The sequence below is a fragment of the Plasmodium malariae genome, assembly GCF_900090045.1.
Source record: "Plasmodium malariae genome assembly, chromosome: 9".
Classification (NCBI taxonomy): domain Eukaryota; phylum Apicomplexa; class Aconoidasida; order Haemosporida; family Plasmodiidae; genus Plasmodium; species Plasmodium malariae.
The window spans coordinates 467666-489826 of NC_041783.1; the positions used below are offsets into that span (position 1 = coordinate 467666).

The following is a 22161-nucleotide window of genomic DNA, read 5'->3' on the forward strand; positions in this document are numbered from 1 at the left end:
ATGAAAATTAATGAAGCACTTATTTTATTTTTATCGTATTTTTATTTTCGTTCTTTTGCCAATATGCGTGGAATAAATTGTTTAAATAATTTAACACAAGAACACTATTATCCTTATTTTTTTCTTGTTTATCTACGCTTTTTTTTTTTTTTTTTTTTTCTTTTTTGTTTTTATATTATTTTTCTTGTCTATGTCATCTTATTCTGCATTATTTTACCTCATTTTGCTTTTTTCATTTCATCTTACTTCGCTTTATTTTATTTAGTTTTATTTTCATAAATACAAAAATATTCCACACAATGTGCCGATCAACACTGGGTGCACTGCACCACTAAAATGGGAAATAAATTAAAAAAAAAAAAAATGAAAACGTAAAAATTAATATCGCAATAAAGCAATAACGTAATAACGTAAAATCCCTTATTTTTTTTTTATGCATAAATAGTAGTTCTCACAGGTTAACTTTTCTCACTGAAAGGGATAAATAATGGAATAGAAAAAAAAAAAAAAAAAAAAAAAAAAATTACTTGCACACTATAAACCGCAACATCATTCTATATTTTAAAATACTCGTTCATGCTAATTTTGATTTCTGCCATTGAACAAGCATCAGTAACATATATAAAAATTTATTACAAGCATAACATGCTTTATTTTCATAAACTATGTGTTTCAGTTCCTTTTTAAAAATGGAGACAAAAAAATGTATTCTTTTAGAAGAACGGCATTTTGTTTCACCCTAACTCGTTTCAGTCTATGCAGATCAACCCCATCCCATTTTTCCATATGTTGTGTCCTTTTCTTTGTTAGTCATTGCGGTCCTCACTTTTTCTTTTTCTTTTTTTTTTTTTTTTCGTGTTCACATAATGAGTACCTTTCCTTGACTGCTCTAATGTACGACTGTATAATAACCGCCGCATCATTATTTTCCTTTTCTTTTTTCTGAATGATTTTTTTTCTTTTTTCAGTTAACTCTTTTAAAAATTGCTTTTCTTCTTCTTCTGCTTTTTTTCTAATTATAATTGAGTCCAATTCCTTCTCCGCCATCTTGTTTTTCTGTAATTCTTTTCTGCACTTTTCTAACTCTGTTTTGAAAAGATGTGGAAAAGATGTGAAAAGAAGGAGAAGCGGAGATAAACAAAATAGATATATAGCAAAATGGACTAACTCAATGTACTCATTTCAAGCAGAGCGATAAGTCAGTTGAAGAGCATATGCAGAAGTTCACCCACGATAACAAACGCCATGATGCAGATGTTCACAATCACATGCGTTGTATTGTTTGTAGTGCATTACCAGCATCCATGGTAGTGATATCATTATCGATCGTATTGATGTAATTCTGTATATCAAGCTCTAGTAATTTATTTTTTTTCACTAAGTTTACCTCCAAATCTTGGTATGTCCTTATATGATTCTCATAAACATTTTTTGTTTTTTCATATAAAGAATTTATATTTTGCAAATCATCTGATACATTATTTGTTGGCATTTTGTTTATTAACTTTTTGATATTTTCTTCTGAACATTGTTTTAACTCGTCTAATTCTTTTTCTTTGTTTTGTAAAATGCGCTCTAACTCTTTCAATTCGTTTTGACTTTTCTTTCGAATGTACTCTAACTCATCATTTAATTTTTTCTCTTCAACTTGTATATTTTTTTCTTCTTCCTTTAACTCATCCATTCGTTCACTCCTCTTAAAATTTTCCTCTGCCGTCGTTTGGAATTTGGTGAGAAATATGTCCTAAAAGGAAAAGGGAAAAAAGAAGGGAAAAAAAGAAGAGAAAAAAAAGGGGAAAAAAAGAAAGAGAAAAAAGCAAGAGAAAGTGAAGGAGAAAAATATAAGAGAAAGAAGATAGTGAAAAAAAAAAAAAAAAAAGAAAAAAAGAAAAAATCGGTTGTATATATGTCTTTTTTTTAACGTTGCACTTCCTAACGAAGCATTTTTCTTTGACCATTACTCTGTTACGTTTTGCCTATTTGCTCTATTTTGAATATTTTTCACTATTTTTTTTTTTTTTTTTTTTTTTGATAACTTTCAAATTGGTAATGATGTGAAGAAACTTGTAGAAATCATGATTTTCCTTATCGTTTAAAGAATTTAAAGTATTAATGAGCTTATGATTCTTTTTAAATATGTTACATAATGATGCACAATAATTTTTTATTTTTTTGAGCAATTCTTCGTGTTCATTATAAATGCAAAGACAATCATCTTGTAAATCTTCTTCGCTAGCATTTCCATCTTGTGTTTCTTCTTCTTCTTCACTTCTTATTACTTGAGTGTGTTCATACAATTTATTTAGTTTTATTATATCCTTAAAATAAATCAAAAATTCCTCAGGCATCTCGTTTAATCCACTGCCGTTTAACTTTTCCAAAACCTACATAATTTTAACAAACGTTTCCACATACATGCACACTTATGATATGTGTTATACCTTTTTTTTTTTTTTTTTTTTTTTGTTACAACACAATTAGGAAGATCCAATTTCATGAACACAATTATCCATAGTGTAATATGTACATATCTGCACTACATAGAGGAGCACACATGTACATATATATGCCGACGTAAACATATATATATAATGCGTCTATGGGTGTACCTCCTCATTTATGAAAGACAAGTTTTTTATTTTCTTTTCGAACGTCTCTATAACATTGTACAAAATTTTAGCTTCCACGTCAATGAACTTTGCCTCCATTGTTTCCCCCTTTTCTTGCTCTCTTGGTCTTTCTACCGCCATATATTTCTCTACCTTTATGTACTACTACTACTACTACTACTACTACTACTACTACTACTACTACTCTGTGCTCTCTTTCTGCTTCAGCCCTTTAATATCTCTCTTTCCCCTTTGTGTTAACGTTATCAAACGAGGAAAATTTTAAAATGGCTACTCAGCTCAATAGTAAAGTGTGTAAATAGTTACACATAGCACACATTACAAATTTTCAAAATTACAAAAAGGCAATACCCCCATTGTAATAAAACTACAATGCTGCATATTTATTTAAAGAGAGATAAAAATATATTCATGTTGAAATAATATCTGTTAATTATCCAGATGATGTTGATATGTTGAAATATGTCTTTTCATTTTAATTTTTTATAACTAGTCATATTTTTTTAAATATTAATCAAATAATGTTAACAAAAAAAAAAAAAAAAAAAAAAAAGAAAAAAAATAATAAAATAAAAAAGGAGAAAAATAATAAAATAAAAAAGGAGAAAAATAATAAAATAAAAAAAGAGAAAAATAATAAAATAAAAAAGGAGAAAAATAAAACAAAGTATGGTGTAACAAACTGATGTATAACAAAGTAAGGTATGCCTATATTTGGCATAACAAAGTATGATATAACAAAATAGGGAAAAAAAAAAAATAAACACAATTTTCCAAAGTTCATCAATATTAAAATAAAATAAAAAAAAAAAAAGGACTCTTGACTTTAAAGCAAATGGGCGTGAAGGCGTTTCCAATTCCTCCTGGTCAAAAGAATCTAAAAAAAAAAAATAAATAATAAATAAATAAGTAAATAAATAAATAAAAAGCAAACTTTGTCTTAAAATACCAGTGCTTCTCCATTATTCTAAATTAATAAAGTATTCTCTTGTATAATTATATAAGCATACACATACATGCATAAATACATACATGCATAAATACACACATACGTATATGCAGTTGAAATGCATTCTTTGATCATTTTATAATATGACAGTATATCACAATGATTCTTATATTCACACGAGTCTCAATTTGATTATATATGAACATGTTCATACTATAAAAAAAAATTTTAGAAAAGGTTTGTTATTTTTTTTCTCCTTCTTCATATTGAACATTTTAAAAAACGTAATAGATGGTCAAATGGTTAATTAAAAAAATACAATGTATTCATTTAAAAGGTAATAAGCATTACCTTATGCGCTAAACTGTCAACGTACTCATTTGTGATAATAAATATGATAACTTAACACATATATGTGTAAATTCACATACATGTATATGCGCGTAACACATATACATATTTATATATGTACATACTCAGTTACATATAATAAAAAATATTAAATCAGTTAAGCAATTAATCATCAAGCTTTATATCAGAAGCAGAACTGATTGGATTCATCATTTTAATATTTTTATTATATTCACAGCTCATTCAAAGAGCATATATGTATATATACATTCACATATACATACAAATGCACGCACTTTGGTTAATTTATTGCATAATAAATGATATACACTATTCTCATAACAACTTTTGTTTTTCTATTACCTTTACTGTGGTGACTACATTTCCTCAAATATGTGTGGGCATATATGTATATATATAAATATATACTCTTTTAATATGTCAATATACATTACTCAAGTTAAAATTAAAACAAAAAAAAAAAAAAAAAAGGAAAAAAAAAGTCTACTTCCTAAGACGTTTGTTAAAACGATGTATGAAGATTTCCAAGCCAAGTTACACTACATTCTTTACACCTTCTTTTCATCATTATTGATAGTTAGTTCTTTTATTTCTAAAAAAAAGGAAAAATATAACAAAAATGATAAGAACATATGTACAAGAAATAATATACAAAAGTACGAAAATCAACAACTGTTTAATTTACATAGCACATTCGCATTTTCATATAAAGTGCATAAGCGCATTACTGTTAATTAGGGAAGTTGATGAATACATATACTTCAGTATTTCACTTGTAATCAGTGGATGATTTTTTTTCTTCAACAGGAATTTCAATTTATCAATGTGTACCTCTTCCATTAGGCCTATTTAAAAAAGACAGGAAAAACAAATTATGTTCATAATAACGTACATATTACTCATCTATCTATTTATATGTACAAATACATAATTATCAACTCCTTTTTTTGCAACAAAAAAAAAAAAAAAAAAAAAATATGAACAGTTCAGAAAAAAAGGATAGCTAATTTTTTTTTTTTTTATCAGATAGGGATAACTGGTTAAAAACTTATCTTCAAAATAAATTTTTCAGATGCCAAGCGTATGATTTCATCATTAAAAAAAAAAAAAAAAAAAAAAATCCTTTTTCTCTTTTTGATGAATGGGCAAATAGTGCCACTTATACAACATACAGTGTAAACATTTTGTAAGAAATTAAAAAAAAAAAAAAAAAAAGAAAAAGGTACCTCTATAATTCTGAACAAGGGTTAACAAAGACTTGTGCCAATTTATTGTCAAAGGGTCAGCATATTTCTCAAAATTGACAAAGTATTCAACGCATTTTTTAATAAACTAAATAGAAAAAGATGCACATTGCGTAAGTGTAATTAAGCATAAGGGAATAAGTGCATACACATATATACAAACATATTATATACAAATTATACACACTTGTACATGACAAAAGAGGACACAACATCGTGTTATATAACTTAATGAAAAACGAACTTTAAATGTTATATGATAAAATTTAAGCTGTTTTCATTTGCTTCTTCTTACTTCTTTAGAAAAGGCATATTTTTTGTTAAAGAAAATAATTAATAAATAAGAGATATTGGTATTCCATGGAAAGGTAAAAATTTCATTTAAGCCATCAATTACCGTGTTGATTGAAATACTCATTTTTTGAATTACGCTTCCAAAAATTATTAACTGCTTTTTTGTGCATTCCTAAATATTAAAAACAAGCACATACACATTTGAATGGATCCACGTACATACACAGGTACATACACAGGTACATACACAGGTACATACACAGGTACATACACAGGTACATACACAGGTACATACACAGGTACATACACAGGTACATACACAGGTACATACACAGGTACATACACAGGTACATACACAGGTACTACACAAATACATACACAGGTACATACACACGAGAATTATGTAAAACACTTCATCAACAGCCATATGAGAGAAACAAAATTGAATTTCATGCAAATAAACGTTATTTGTTTTTCTATTAATTGCGATTTAATCAGTTTGGGGCAGTACAATTGTCTTCATTTTTTTTTTAAATTAGACAAGACTAATCATCATTTGAATAAAATTCATCTCACAATTAATTCGAAATTCTTTTGTGTAACTAAGATCATAATTTTTTCGCACATATAAAAATATATCCGTATATGGCACATATGCATGTACACATATACTTATGGAAACACACATTTATGAGCATATTCTCCCATACCATCTGTAACACGGGGAATAGAATTCCTTTAAACCATGCCTTCGATTTGTATAGCGCTTTTATTAATGTTTTATAAAGAAATGAATCTAATTTTTTGTTTTCCTCAATATTTTCCAAAATTATTGGAAGTAAAATATGTTCATAATATATATAAACATCCTTCTCTTTTAGTCCTGATGAAAAAAGTTTTGTCACTTCAAAAGTTGCCTGAGTTGTCCATTCCTTCGGATTTGTTAATAAAAGAAGGTCAAACCATTTTGGTGATTTAACCAAAAGTGTAAGTGCCTTGTGTAATTTCCCTTTTTTATATTGCGCCAATACTTCTCCTATAGTTTTATAACATTTTTCAACCAACGAATTTAATTTATTGCCCTATATTAAAATAATAACAAAGAGGTCTCAAGCATTGCCAGAATAAATATAAAAATGAAAAAAAAAATGAAAAAAAAATAAAAAAAAAATAAAAAAAAAATAAAAAAAAGAGTATCGTGTAATACCCTTTACACGATAATACATGGCAGCAAAAAATACATTTAAGCTATATGTGCTGCCGCTCGTGTATACTTCCACATATACATATATATATATGTGTGTACATATATGCACATTTATGAGATGTTACGAAAGCCCAATCCTCCTAAGGAAGTAAACTTCTCTCATATTGTGTACAAAATTGTACTGCATAAACTATTCAAAATTTAAAACACGTTTATACCCTGTGGTTTGTATCTACTTTATTTTAAGCAATTTTATTTTTATTTTATTTTTTTTTCTTTTTTATCTTTACTAAAAAAAATAAAATAAAATATGTACATACTCATCACAAAAATATGGGTAGGTACATATTTACATAAAATAAAATTGCTCGTAATAAAAAATTCTCATTTCGCACTTTTATATTTGAATTTTTGCTTTCCTATATTTTGCTATTTTTTCCATTCTGTACTATTTTCATTTTTTTTTTTTTTTTTTTTTTCCTCTATTTTTAATAAAAAAATTATTACTTGTTCAGGTGGATCAATGTGCTCCTTCTTATTGCTTTTTCTGTCCGTTTTTTCACACACTTTCTTATTTATTTTTATATTAAGATCTTCTAATATATTGTTGCATTTATCCAGTTCATTAATATCCGCATTATTATTTGACTCCGCTATTTTTGTATTATCACTTATTTGTTCTTCTATGTCATCGTTAAATTCCAAAAACTTGTCGACCTGTTCAGAATTTTCTTCATCTGTTTTGTATCCATAATCTGAATATATTTCTTCTTCATTTTGTTTATTTGCTAGATTCAATATTTTACGCATGTCATCGCCTTTTCCTTTTCCTTTTACATTTCTCTCACTTGCTTTCTTTCCTTTTTTCTTTTTTTTTAATAACTTGTTTTTTATGACTATAGTATTTTTAAAATCGTCTTCTAACGTTCTGGAGTGTTTGAATTTTTGTCTAATCTTCAATTTTGCCATGTTTATTTAAATTGAAAGGAAAAGTTAATGGTGACTAGCGTTGTAGTCAGTATAAAAATGTACAATATTGTAAAATGTTATATAAAATAAATAAATGAATGAATGAATAAATGAAAGAACGAAAAATGCATATATAAAAACTTCCTATACACTAGTCATAGGTAACTACAAGTAAACAAGAAACGGGTGTGCAATACACATAAAAAATTGGGTATACGTTATTTTGAGAAATAAAAAAGGAAAAAAAAAAAAAAAAAAATTTACTTAAAGAATACTTTGCTCTTACTCTCCATTTGGTTGGCAAATTGTGCAGAAATTAAAAACTCAAATATCCATAAATATATATGTACATAGGCATACATATACATATATGTATATATGTTTAAGGTACATACTCCTCAAGCTTAATTTTCATAGCATATAACATTTCGCACAATATATATGGCAAAAATAAGAATTTCCTATAGGATATTCTATAAGCATAAAAAATTTAAAAACTTACTCACTTTTATGATATGAAAAAAAAAAAAAAAAAAAAAAAAAAAAAAGTGACTTGAACTATTCTCGTGTTGTTGACGTTTTCAACAAAAGTAATACAGTTGTGATATGCACAAATAAAATTATTTACAAAAAATTTAAATTGCATTACGCAAAAATCAACACTGCAATTCTGGAAAGAACTGAAAAATTTAACCCAAATGTTGAAAGATAATACATTTTCTACAGGTATTTTTTATTAATCATACGTACGTACATATATATATATATATATATAATATGCATATAACTAATAAATATATTCATATCTTTTGTTCTCCTATTTAAGTAGGTGTTTTAACTCGTTTCCACTTCTCGTAAGAAACGTATTTATAACAAATAACAAAATAGATTCATTTGCATCCTTTACTACAAAAACAAATAAAAAAAAATCCAAATCTCTTCAAAGCTCTTTCAAAAAGAAAACGAAAAAAATTCTCTAAAAAGGAACAAATAAATCTTGTATCCGCATATTATTTTAAAATACACGATAGATAAATAAATATCTTTTTAAAATTGTATACCTTTATTTCTTTTTTATAAAACGTAAGTTTATTTATATGCACAATATATAAATGAAGCATAAACATTATTAATTCATTTTTAATATTGAATTTTTTTTTTTTAATTTTTTATCTACTTTAGCTAGATAATAAAAAAAAAAAGAAAAAAAAGAAACCCTTAGTTATATAAGTGGTTTAAGTTTTATAATAATACTCTTAGTTAAATTTAGCGATTTTACACTTTATAAAAAATGGGATTTTAAAAATAGCTAATATATAATATGTTACATATGATAATTAAATATAAACAAAATCATTTGGATATTAATCCTTTGCAACGATATTGTGTAATCTTTATTCTTTATCATATCACATTTTAACAAGATTATACCTTCATTTTATCTACGATAATTTTATTAGTATTTTTTATGGCATTCTACGTAATGGCATACCATGTTATGCGATTTTATTTTATGTTATATTGTTTTATTTTATTTCCTTTTGTTTAAGCCGAACGCATTTATTAAATATTAACTTTCACTAAATTATATACACTTCATCCCATGTACCCGACGAAAAATTATATTTAATCGTTACATATATAAAAAACGCGTATTAATCGCCAAAAAAGCGTTCTTTTATAATATTATTAATAAGAAGGTATACAAATTTTAGTGGAAAAGATGGAGCACATTACTTTTTTACATACATGAAGAAAAGATATATATAATATATTCACAAATATATGCTTCCATGTACTTTGTTCATGTATATCTTTTCAATCCAAAACGAAAACTTAAGAATAATTAAAAAAGCTCCTTAACTATTTATTCTCAAATGATTTCATAAAAAAGAAAAAAAAAAAAAAAAAAAGGTTTATTCTAAAAGGGAATTTTTTTTTTTTTTTCCCCTTTATCAGTTAACGTTATATTTTTGGACATTTAAGAGATTTTTTTATTATAAAATGGGAAAATAATGTATGTACCGTTTCATCACATTAAGTTCATTATATTTCTGATAATTATTTTAAATTTTTTTTTTCTCTTTACCAATTTTAATAATGATGCAAAGAGGTGATATCCTTATTATGTGTGCATATATATATGTGTGTATACACCTGTATGTACAATCTTAAATAAATGAAAAGAATATGCAGCCTTAATTTATTATCTCGGACACTTTTTTCCTTATCCTTTTCTTATTAATATTATTTTCTCAGACTATGAAATATCTTCAACTACTTTTAGTATCAGACATATGCTTGTCAATTATTTAAAAGTTCATCACTGAAAATAAAATTAATAGCACAGTTATAAATTTCTTTTGAAATAAGTTTTTCGTGTAAATTGGAAAAATGAGAATAATATACTGAAGGGGCAGCTTTTTTCCATAATAATAGCGCAAACATATATATACATATATAAATGCTCATTTAATGCAATGTATAGTGTTCCTGTACAATTCGTACAACACACGTACTATATACTTTCATAACGTGAGATATACACGTGTACACATGTCTAAGCATATACATATATGATATAATCATAATAAAAAACATCTTAGTACTACTGCTATGTTAACATACTTCCTTGGCAATTTAAAAATGAATATTTTTTTTAATCTACCTTCAGAAATATATACTCGCGAAAATGTTTCAATGGAGAAGGTATATAATATATCGTTGTATAAATGTACATACAATTACATAGATGAATATATACGTACAAACATACATAAATAGATGAATATATACAACATACAAACGAACATACATAAATAGATGAATATATACAACATACAAACGAACATACATAAATAGATGAATATATACAACATACAAACGAACATACATAAATAACATGAATACATACAAACGAACATACATAAATAGATGAATATATACAACATACAAACGAACATACATAAATAACATGAATACATACAAACGAACATACATAAATAACATGAATACATACAAACAAACATACATAAATATATGCATACATCCTTCTATTTTATGTTTAATTATAAAAGCGTAAGCAAATTGTTCCCCCCAAATAATAAACGTTTTATCTATAAAATGAAATATTTAACATAAAGGAATAAACAAAAAAAAAATGCTTAATTAACATTCGATATTAAAAAATGCTTCATCACACTTTATGTACTTAAAAAAATAATTTTAATCTTCTACTTTTTCAAATTTAAAGAAAAAAAAATAAATTATTACGAAAAAAAGATAATTAAAATAAAATAAAAATAATTTAAGTATTATTTGTTATTCACATTAAAGAAAATGGTCAGTAATTTTATTACATCAGTGATATGTATGCACAAATGAGTAGATGAATAAATAAATAAATAAATAAATAAATAAATATATATATATATATATAATGATAAATTATTACATATAATGAAAAAATAGGTAGCGTCGCGTAACCACTGATAGCACTAATAGGGTATTGAGTTGCTTATATAATTACATTTAATAATATTAAAATATTAAAATATTAAAATAGTGTTAACGTAATATGAGCCTTGTCTCACGTGATTTCAAACATATATCATGAAAGAACAATATAATGTATATAGCTTAGCAAAAATTAGAAACTATATATAGATTTATTATTTATATTTATGTGTGCGTATCTCCTTTAGCTTATTTAAAAAATAACATTGGCAGTATTCTTCTTTTTTTTTTTTTTTTTTTTTTTTTTTGCCCACCTTTTTTTTAACGTGCATAATAAATGGCATGTATATATGTAAAGGAGCATATATAAACAATTCTTCGCTTATACAAGTTAATTTTTTTTTTTTTTTTCCAACGATAAAAATAAGCAAAAAATCAAAGAAAAAAAAAAGAATTACATGTTTTATCCATCGTATAAAGTTAAAAGCCACCAGTTACCAAAAAATATTTGGTTAATAAAAATAAAAACGAAAATAAGCATTTCATTGTATTATATATATATATATATATATATATATATACATACATACATAGAAACATACATACATAGTCATACAGTACTACTTTTATGAGCTATTTGCTTGTTTAACAAATTTATCAAATTTTGAAAAAATAATTCTTAGATACGCAAAAAAATGGGGAAGAAATCAACAATAAAGCCCGCAAGTGGAATAGCAGGTTAGTTATACTCATCGAGGAGAGGAGGAGCTGTGTTGCATGGCAATAAGCAAAATTCACAACAATAAATAAATAAATATACATATATATATATATGTGCTTTGACTTATGTAAATATATGAATTCGAAGCACTATTAAGCCATTTAATATAGAGAAAAAAAAAAAAAAAAAAATATATATATATATATATCCCGTTTTATACGTTTAACAAACTATAATTATGAAGATAAATATTGCCCATCATGGCTATTTAATATTTTTAGAAATAAAGTGTTCATAATGCTGTGAATATGAAACGAATTTTCATTCGTGCGTTGTAAAGCGTATGTGTCTTTATATGTATGTATGCATATGTTGCGCATGTACTACGTATGTATTACGTGTGTACCATATGTGAAATAGTTCTGCACTGTGTATACAATTTTGGATATTTTTTTTTAACCCTTTAGTTGGTTTTAACAGTGGACATATTGTTACAAAAAGGAACTTGAAGGCAAATAAAAAAAAAAAGCCCATATCAAAAAGAAAGGAATTAATAAAAGATGTAGTTAGAGAAATTACAGGTTTTAGTCCATATGAAAAAAGATTAATTGAATTGATAAAAATTGGAACTTCAGCTTCAACTAAAAGAAGTTTAAAATATGCCAAAAAAAAATTAGGCACACATAAAAGAGGAAAAGCAAAGAGAGAGGAAATACAGAAGGTTGTTATTTTGCAAAGAAGAAAGGCAGCAACTGAAAAACATTAAGAAAGAAAAAACAAGTTTTTTATGCCTTTATTTTTTAATTTTTTTTTTTTTTTTTTTATTTACCATTTTAATTTATTATAATGTGCCATGGTGCCATATATTTATATGTATTCGCTGATTATGCATATATTATACATATGAATATATTATACATATGAATATATTATACATATGAATATATTATACGTATATTATTATTCATATTATATATATTATGAAAGTATTACGTAATTTTCTCTTTTTTTATTACGTCATAATTTATATCATTATTTTTTTTTTTTCATTTACTATTGTCAACTTTTAATATGAGCTCTATTTTTTAAAATTTAAAGTACTTTTAAGTACACACACATATTTTGCTGTGTTACCCTTTTTAATTGTATTTAAAGTACATATAAGATGGGTAGTACGATCAAAATTAAATTAATAAATGACAATAATAAAAAAAAAAAAAAAAAATTAAACCAAGCTAAGCCAAAATTGAAGTAGTAAGTGAATAAATCCCATTGCTATTTTTTTCAGCATATACTCGAAAAAAGAATGGCTTAAAATTTTTATATGGAATGTATATATTTATAATCTTACTATGAAAAAAAAAAAAAAAATTAATTTTATATTAACATTTTTGTTAAATTGAAAATTGATTTCTACCTTTGTCAATTCATAAAAATGAAGAAGGTTCTTTGGGAAAATGGAGTGGTAATGCTTAGAAGATAAGAAAGAAAATGCTAGAAATTTTATGACGCAAACACGATAATGTGTTGATATATATATACATACATATGTACACATATAAGTTTGTTTACTTCTTTTTTTTTTTCCCGCAATATTTCCCTTTTTTATACGTTACATAATTGTGCTATAGTTTTCGTTTCTTATAAGGGATTCATTAAGAGACTGTTGTTATAATATGAGTTTATGCATACCGCTCTTGATATAGCTACTATGTTCGTATATATGGGTACATGCGTTTACATACTTATGTACGTACATATATACGTATATATGTACATATACATGTGTGTATATGTTCATGCCTTATTGCTAACTACATTTCCTCGTTTTCTTTCGTATTTATATTCGGTTTCCATCCCCGTAACATAATCCTTTTTTTTTTTTTTTTATTTCTTTTTGTACCCACTTTTGTAACACGTATTTACATTTCATTATATTTAATACCTCCTTGACACACCTTTTTGCGATCTTTTCAATTGTAGAAAATATCATTTGGTGTTCTTGGAATAATTTACTTTCTTTATTTAAAAAGGTATATTATTCAGGAGTGGGGAATATATCAAATGAAAAAAAAAGAAAGAGATATTAACACAAACAAAATTCAATTTTTTGAAGATCATGAAAATGTGAAATACATTTTAGACGAGGAAAAAAATAAGAGATATAAAAGGGAATTCACTTACAAGAAGGAAGAGCAATAAAGAATAAAAGAACAAAAAAAGGAAAGAAAAAAAAAAAAAAAAAAAAAAAAAAAAAAAAAAAAAAAAAAAAAAAAAAAAAAAAAAACAGTTATAATGTCAATCATAATAACGTAATTTCTTCCTTTTTATTTCTAGCAAGGAACAGGAACTTCCTCAAGTGTTTTCTATTTTTTTTTTTTTTTTTTTTTTTTTTGAATACAAGAATGGTCTCTATGTTTTTATTTTAATTTTTTATTTTATTTCTCTACGACCTATGTAACAAGAAATAGGCATATTTTTAATTCTCTAAAGCTGAACAATTTTTTTGAATTTTCAAATAAAGACTATTTTTATAACCAACACATATGTAATGCTTTATCATGTAAAGTGCCGGTATCTTTCAATTTTTTCGCGTATTATTTTTTATTTTTACTTTTTTTTTGTTTTGGTCAACTTTTTTGTGCCTTTCTCATGCAATCACAGCAATAGCAATATCGACTTCATTTGCTGACACAAAAAGGTAAATATATACATATATACACACAGATATATGTGTATATATCTGTGTATATTCATATGTGCATAGTTCTTATTCTCCTAAAGGGGGAAAATATCAACCCTCCAGGTTATATATATATGTATATATTTTATGAATGATGATTTTGTTGCTTTAATTTTTTTTTTTTTTTATTATAAGAAGACGACTTCTTTTTAAAGATTACTATTAGGAAAATTAATTTCAACTTGTAAATATTAAAATACCAACTCAAGGTTTGCTTACAAATAGAATGGTTTCATTTTGTTATGCCCCCTATGACTTTTACATGATCACATGTGTTATGATTAAGCAAAAGGAGAATTCTCAAAAGAGGGAAAAAAAAAAAAAAAAAAAAAAAAAAATTAGAAAAAACAGAAAAAAAAAAATTTTTTTACCAAAAATTAGAAATAATTATTACAAAAGTCAACAGGTAAAAAGGCAACAGAATAAGTGTTCACCATACTTTTGCCATTCGTTTATATATGTACTTGATTGACTGTTTAATTATGTACACTTTTGTGCACGTGATTATATGTACATATGTGTAATATATCACTTTTAATCTTTTTGTACTGTTTTGCATTGTTTTATATTGCTTTGTTTTGCTATGTTTTGTATTATTTTGTATTGTTATTTTTAGTTTTGTTTCCCTTTATTTTGATTTGCCTTATTTTGATTTGCATTGTTTTGATTTGCCTTATTTTGATTTGCTTTATTTTGATTTGCATTGTTTTGATTTGCATTGTTTTGATTTGCATTGTTTTGATTTGCATTGTTTTGATTTGCATTGTTTTGATTTGCATTGTTTTTATTTACTTTGTTTTGATTTGATTTCATTTTTTTTTTTTTTCCTTGATCAATTTTCGTCATTCTCATCTAGCACTTAAGCATTATATGCACGTAACAGAAATTAGCAAAGTTAATCATTAGCATTTATTCCTTCCGTGCTTTTCCGTTCGTCCACTGGTTATTACAATTTTTATAGAATAAAATGTAAACATATATATTTGTATGTATTTAAATATACGTTCATACATACGTATGTATATATGTATATGTGTATGTATGCATTTATGTATATACATATACATTTACAAATTTAAATACACACACATTGCACATTAGCAGTAAGCGCAAATTAAGAAGAGTTCAGTATCGGAAGGACGAAAAAGTGCACAAATAAACAAACGAAATAACAAAAAATAACGATCGTTTTGTCATATTTTTACAAATTAAGATTAAGAGGAGTACATTTATTCGAAGAAAAAATTTTATGAATACAGCGTGTTACATATAGCTGGTTCGTTATTACTGGTTCGTTATTACTTGTTCGTTATTACTTGTTCGTTATTACTTGTTCGTTATTACTTGTTTGTTGTTTCTTGTTCTTAGTTTCTTGTTCGTAGTGTTTTGTTCTTAGTTTCTTGTTCGTAGTGCCTTGTTGATAGTTTTTTGTTCCTTTTTTTTTTTTTTTTCCCTTCCGGTTTGCTCGATTTTGGCATGGAGTTCAAACGTTCAGCTTAATAGTAGCGTAAAAATGAACAAAAATATGCATACACTTGAATAAATATGCATAAGTATGAGTAAATATGCTTAAATATACACATAGGTACATGTATTTACATAAATGAATATATATATTTACGTAATTCCTTCCAACCATCGAACAACCATTTCGTATGTTCTGTATATATATATCCGCTTTTTTTTTTTTTAAAATAAAAAATACTACTACTAATAATAACAATAATAATAAAACAATAATAATATAATAATAATAAAATAATAATAATATAATAATAATATAGTGATATAATAATAATATAATAATAATATAATAGTATAATAATAATATAATAACAATATAGTAGTATAATAATAATATAATAACAATATAGTATTATAATGATAATATAATAACAATATAGTAGTATAATGAAAATATAATAACAATATAGTAGTATAATGATAATATAATAAAATATGCATTTGAATACCCCAAGTAGAAGAATAATAGAGCTAATAAGGTGAGTCTAATGGTATCGAACACAACAAGTAACAATAATGAGAAGATATGCCACTTTTCAAAAGGCTTAATATTAGAAAATGGGATATATTTAATAAATGTTAAAGATAAAGAAAAATTAAATGAATATAAATGGTGGAAGGGATTAATAAAACCAAAGGATGCATTCAATCCGAAGAAAACAAAAGGATTTCTAGTTTTAAAATTATTTTTATATGGTTACTTAAATAGAATAAGTACTTATCGATCTAATAAAGATAACGATTTAATGTATCCATATTTAAAAATTTTATTAAATAATGTCGAAATATATAGAACAAGAGTATTAGATAGTAACCTACACATATGGGAGGAAAAAATAGAAATAGAAATTCATTATATTAAGAGTAAAATTGAAATACAGTTATTTGACATGGATGAAACAGAAGGAATAGTTGAAGATGAGTATATCGGGAGTGCATTCATTGACATTATTTATCTAGAAATGTTTAAGAAATATGATATTATTCTTAAATATGTGAACAGAGTAGCTATACTAATGGATACATACCACTACAAAGGAAAGTCAGGAGATGATGAGTCCGCTGCTGATAACGCAACTAGTTCCTTTAGCAGTAGTAGTAGTGGTAGTGGAATCTGCAATAATAATAAGAAGAATGAGGGAAAAGGAGGAAAAATGAACTCTGCTAAAGAAGAAAGTAACAATAGGTCATGTAACAAAAGGGCCGCATGCCCATCTAATCCTAATTTATATAATTACACAAATGATTATAACGTTCGTATTTTTGTAAAACTATCGAATAAGCAAAATTATAATAATTTTATTTTACAGTTAAATACAATATCGTCATTAAACTATACTTGCATTCATAAAAAGAATCCAATATTAGATAAAGATTTAAATGTATATCAGTTATATGAAGAATTAAAAAAAATAAAAGGAAATATTGATACCATTTGGTTACCCTTCTTTTCAATTATTTATAATTTCGCATCGTGGAAAACACCACTATATTCCTTATTTTTTGTTGTCTTTTTCTTTTTCTCCTTTTTTTTTCCAAAATTTTTTCTCTCTTTTTTTTTAGTTGTCTTAAGTTTAATATTTTTTATCTTAGTGTCTATTATTCGTGAAAGTGATAAACTAAAAAGAGCTAATCAGCTCAATACAATTGTACAACCTAGTACGAAAAAAAAAAAAAAAAAAAATAATAACTCTTCTTTTATTTATTGGATGAAGGCAAAAAAATATGGTGGCTATCAAAATAGTAAAGAAGACGAACACGTAAATGAAAAGACTATAAAAGAAATGGATGATATGCTACAACACAGTGATAGTAGTAGTAGCACAAGCAGTAATCTTTCCATAGATGATGTAAATTCTGATCAGACGGATGGTAGCTTGGACAGTGGGAGTTACACACAGTCAAGTGGTACGAACGTTGATGATGTGCAGGATGACGATTATGATCAGGTTGATGAAGATGATGAAAGTGGTAATAAAGATGGTAGTGAAAGTGGTAATGAAGATGGTAGTGAGAGTGGTAATGAAGATGGCAGTAAAAGTGGTAATGAAGATGGTCATAATGATGGAAATAACGATGGAAATAACGATGGAAATAACGATAATATTATTGATAAAAGTGGACGGGGCGCAATACGTGGAGAGCTGCCTAACCGACGTAGAAATAGAAACAAAAAGTTGGACACAAATAGTACCATTATACGGGAAAAGAAGAAAAAAGGAAAAACAAAGGGGAAAAAAAAAAATGGAATTGATTCTGGAGAAGGAAATTCATCCTGTGTGAACAGTAGCAGTGATACTTGTTGTACAAATGAGAATAAAACAAATAAGAATAATACAAACAGTTGCTTTAATAACATTAATAATACTAGTCGACAATATAATACTAGCAAAATTAATAGCAATTGTTACAACAACAAGGATTCAGAGAATAACTTAAGCATTATTAAGGCCTTTTTAACAAATGTAATTGACGATGATATTCTCAATAATATAAAATATTTTCATTATATTGTATATTGCTTTACAAAATGGTCTCAAATTTTTTTTTATCTTTTAAGGAAATTCGGTTATTTTCTAGTTATTATTACCTTAATCTTTTGTTGTCTTAATATATACTTTTACCCATTAGTTGCCAGATTATTACGCTTTTTAATTTTCTGTATAGGTTTTATTTTATTAACGTACAACTTTAAACCAACTAATATTTTGTACAGGTTTTTTTTATGTATTCAGGAATACTATATTTTAGAAATGAAACGAAGAAATGTGGACATTTTTACCAATTCGTAGTGTGTACCAATGTATACCTGTGCATACCAATGTATATCAGTGCTTACCAATGTATACCAGTGCTTACCAATGTATACCAGTGCTTACCAATGTATACCAGTGCTTACCACTGTATACCAGTGCATACCAATGTATACCAGTGCTTACCAATGTATACCAGTGCTTACCAATGTATACCAGTGCTTACCAATGTATACCAGTGCTTACCAATGTATACCAGTGCTTACCAATGTATACCAGTGCTTACCAATGTATACCAGTACTTACCAATGTATACCAGTACTTACCAATGTATATTTTTTTTTTTTTTTTTTTTTTTTTTTATGTCTCAACACTCTTCTTTCTCCATTTTTGCCATAATAGCTAAAAAAAATAAAAATATCATATTATACCATACCACGCCATATATAAATCATAAAAAAGGATATCATCATATTTCGCTTTAAATTTTATATCTTATGCTTTGTTAATGACTTAACATAAATAGTAACATGTAATAACTTAAACACACGTTCCACTCTCATGTTAATGCTCAGCGAATGTGCTACTTGTATGTTGTACAGTCGTGTGTGGTGTGTTCACTTTTGTTTTTCTTTTTTCTTTTTTTCGTTTTCTGTTCTTAATATATATAAGTTGTCTCAAGATTTGAAATTATTTTATCAAGTCTTGTTATGATTTTGCGTGAAGACTGAACAGGATTCTGTACATAATGCGTAATTAACAATATATTCGTATTATACCTCCTTTTTTTATTTTACCATTTTTTTTTTTTTTTTTCCTTCCCCTTATTTATAAAAAAAAAAATATAAGCGGTTATTGTTATAAAGGTGTACGTATAAATATATATAAACACATTTATGTATATTCATACACATTTAACATGATGAACATTTTTTGTATTATTGCTTCCGAATGACAAATTAGGGAACACGAAAAAAATCATTTTTATATTAATAATGAAAAGTGAAAAAAGAAATTTCTTCTTCCCTTTTGAAATGATGTTTTCCATGATAAGCGGTTTTTCTAAAAAGTCCATTCGAACAGAGCACATACATTTTGTATTGCCGCTTCTACAAGCAATTGCACGCATTATAGGGGTATACGTATGCGTATATACGTACGAGTATATACATACGAATGTATACGCGTAAATATATATATATATATATATATATATATATATATATATATATATATATATATATATGTGTATAAATAAATAGATGATGTTTTGCTTTGAGCAGTACGCAGAAAGTTCAACCCCTGATTTCTCTTTAAATAGAGAAAACTCCTAAAAAATTAACATAAGATATTTTAAATAAAAATATCCCAATCATCTTGATTAGGCATAACTACTACCATTATAAATGACCCATTAAAAGCGTTCAATGTTGTGGATAAAAAAAAAAAAAAATAGATATAACAAAATGGGGCAAAAAATAGATATAACAAAATGGGACAAAATATAGATATAACAAAATGGGAAAAAATAGATATAATAAAATGGGACAAAAAATAAATATAACAAAATGGGAAAAAATAGATATAACAAAATGGGAAAAAATAGATATAATAAAATGGGAATGACAAAATGGAATAAAAAAAAAAAAAAAAAAAGGAATAACCCTTCAAGTGATGATCAATCTTTTTTATTTAATGTTAATCTTTTCACGGGATGAAAAACTATATTATTTAATTATACTTACCAAGTTGCAATAGTTTTGGCAAAAAAAAAAAAAAATTTTTTAACGAGAAAAATAGGCAAACAATGTTCATATTAAATTGACATGATGTTTTTGCCAATATCGTATAGCATTTGCAATTGAATGCATATATGCATAAATTTGAGTATGTATATATATATATATATACATGTATATATTTTTAAGTGCATAATTACAAGTACATACTATTTTGTATATGTACATATTTATATATAATTTCATCGCATATATACGTATGAACATAAAAATGCGCACAGTCGTAAGAGATAGTCCCCTTTCCTAGTTCGGAAGAAATTCCCATTAGCGAACAGAACAGCCATAAATAATAGAAAAAAAAAAAAAATTTTTTAAATATATCTTATATTAGAACGTTTAATGTATAGAAGCAAACACTTTGTATTATTATAGCTTTATAGTAATAGAGATTTTTCAAATTAATTTTTCTTTGAATAAAACAGTAAAAGGTTTTCACTTAAATTAATGTGCCACTTTATAAATGTTCGTAAGAAAAACATTTATAAATGATTGAAAGATATCATAGAATTAAACGAGGAATAAGATAGAGCTAAGGATACAAAAGAAGAATTAGAAAAGATTAATTTTTCTAGTAAATTTTAATGACTGTAGATGAAATTTATTTAATAATTAGTAATCTCGATTTTGAGGAAATTAATCAAGTTAAATAGTACAAAGGGGATAGCTAATAATATACGTGGAGCCGTTTTGTAGAAAGGTACATCAGAACAAGTAGTGATAGTACTAAAAGCAGTGGTAGTTGAAAGAACAGTAGCTACACGAATAGTGTAAGTTGTAGTGTTACTTGTAGGTGAACTTTTGACAGTACTCTTAACCAGTACTAGCATGAGTAGCGTGAGAACGCTTCCCATAAATGGGAAATTATTTAATGAGCATTAAAGAAAAGCTTGTGAACAGATACATTTAGACAGGATTGTAGTAGAGTTTATTTTGTCATAATATGAATACCCTTTTTGTGTGTTACAGAATAGCCTAATAAAATTTTACAGCAACAAATATATTTTTTTTTTCTTTCCGTTATTCCGTGTTGAATACTTGTACCAAAAGGCGCTTACAAATTCGGGCCATAAATAGCATTATATGTGCAGTGTTTATTACACACGCATTTGCACATACGTTTGCTTGTTCTTTTGCTTGCTCATTTGCTTGCTCATTTGCTTGCTCATTTGCTTGCTCATTTGCTTGCTCATTTGCTTGCTCATTTGCTTACACATTTACTTGCTCATTCGCGTAGTCATCCGTGTACATTTGCTCATATATATATGTGGGGTGTTCAATCCCCCTCCTGAAGAACTGCTACTACATATATATATGTACGTATGTGTGTATATATATATTTATTTATATATATATATATATATATGCATGTATTTTATTTTATTTTATTTTTTTTTTTTCCAACCCCTAATACAATATGCATAGCTGCGCAAGTAAAGGATACCAAACAATCTACGTTTCAAAAAAAATTATTGACTATAGATTATATTCACAAATAAGAAC

General features: G+C 25.8%; 5 protein-coding genes and 4 non-coding genes across 9 annotated transcripts; 3 read left to right on the forward strand and 6 right to left on the reverse strand.

Moving 5' to 3' along the window:
• Positions 1–822: 822 nt before the first annotated feature.
• Positions 823–2750, reverse strand: PmUG01_09018800 (conserved Plasmodium protein, unknown function; the record flags this gene model as incomplete). Its single annotated transcript, XM_029004870.1, has 4 exons — positions 823–1085; positions 1297–1744; positions 2037–2384; positions 2610–2750. The coding sequence occupies 4 exons, from the start codon at positions 2748–2750 to the stop codon at positions 823–825; spliced, it is 1200 nt and encodes a 399-aa protein (XP_028861516.1).
• A 1330-nt stretch (positions 2751–4080) lies between these two features.
• PmUG01_09018900 lies at positions 4081–4148 on the reverse strand. The gene has a single exon (XR_003751939.1). It is a non-coding gene; the product is annotated as an uncharacterized ncRNA (small nucleolar RNA).
• A 505-nt stretch (positions 4149–4653) lies between these two features.
• ENP1 (essential nuclear protein 1, putative) lies at positions 4654–7665 on the reverse strand (the record flags this gene model as incomplete). Its single annotated transcript, XM_029004871.1, has 5 exons — positions 4654–4796; positions 5178–5283; positions 5491–5661; positions 6200–6571; positions 7204–7665. 5 exons carry the CDS (start codon positions 7663–7665, stop codon positions 4654–4656), a joined length of 1254 nt encoding a protein of 417 aa, XP_028861517.1.
• Positions 4968–5052, reverse strand: PmUG01_09019000. Its single transcript, XR_003751940.1, has one exon. It is a non-coding gene; the product is annotated as an uncharacterized ncRNA (small nucleolar RNA).
• Positions 5979–6050, reverse strand: PmUG01_09019100. The gene has a single exon (XR_003751941.1). It is a non-coding gene; the product is annotated as an uncharacterized ncRNA (small nucleolar RNA).
• PmUG01_09019200 lies at positions 6861–7016 on the reverse strand. Its single transcript, XR_003751942.1, has one exon. It is a non-coding gene; the product is annotated as an uncharacterized ncRNA (small nucleolar RNA).
• A 4151-nt stretch (positions 7666–11816) lies between the features above and the next one.
• RPL36 (60S ribosomal protein L36, putative) lies at positions 11817–12608 on the forward strand (the record flags this gene model as incomplete). The annotated part of the gene is made up of 2 exons (XM_029004872.1): positions 11817–11859; positions 12310–12608. The coding sequence occupies 2 exons, from the start codon at positions 11817–11819 to the stop codon at positions 12606–12608; spliced, it is 342 nt and encodes a 113-aa protein (XP_028861518.1).
• Positions 12609–13277: 669 nt separating this feature from the next.
• PmUG01_09019500 (conserved Plasmodium protein, unknown function) lies at positions 13278–14044 on the forward strand (the record flags this gene model as incomplete). Its single annotated transcript, XM_029004873.1, has 2 exons — positions 13278–13307; positions 13826–14044. The coding sequence occupies 2 exons, from the start codon at positions 13278–13280 to the stop codon at positions 14042–14044; spliced, it is 249 nt and encodes an 82-aa protein (XP_028861519.1).
• Positions 14045–16597: 2553 nt separating this feature from the next.
• PmUG01_09019600 (conserved Plasmodium protein, unknown function) lies at positions 16598–18901 on the forward strand (the record flags this gene model as incomplete). The annotated part of the gene is made up of 1 exon (XM_029004874.1): positions 16598–18901. The coding sequence occupies one exon, from the start codon at positions 16598–16600 to the stop codon at positions 18899–18901; it is 2304 nt and encodes a 767-aa protein (XP_028861520.1).
• Between the last annotated feature and the right edge of the window lie 3260 nt (positions 18902–22161).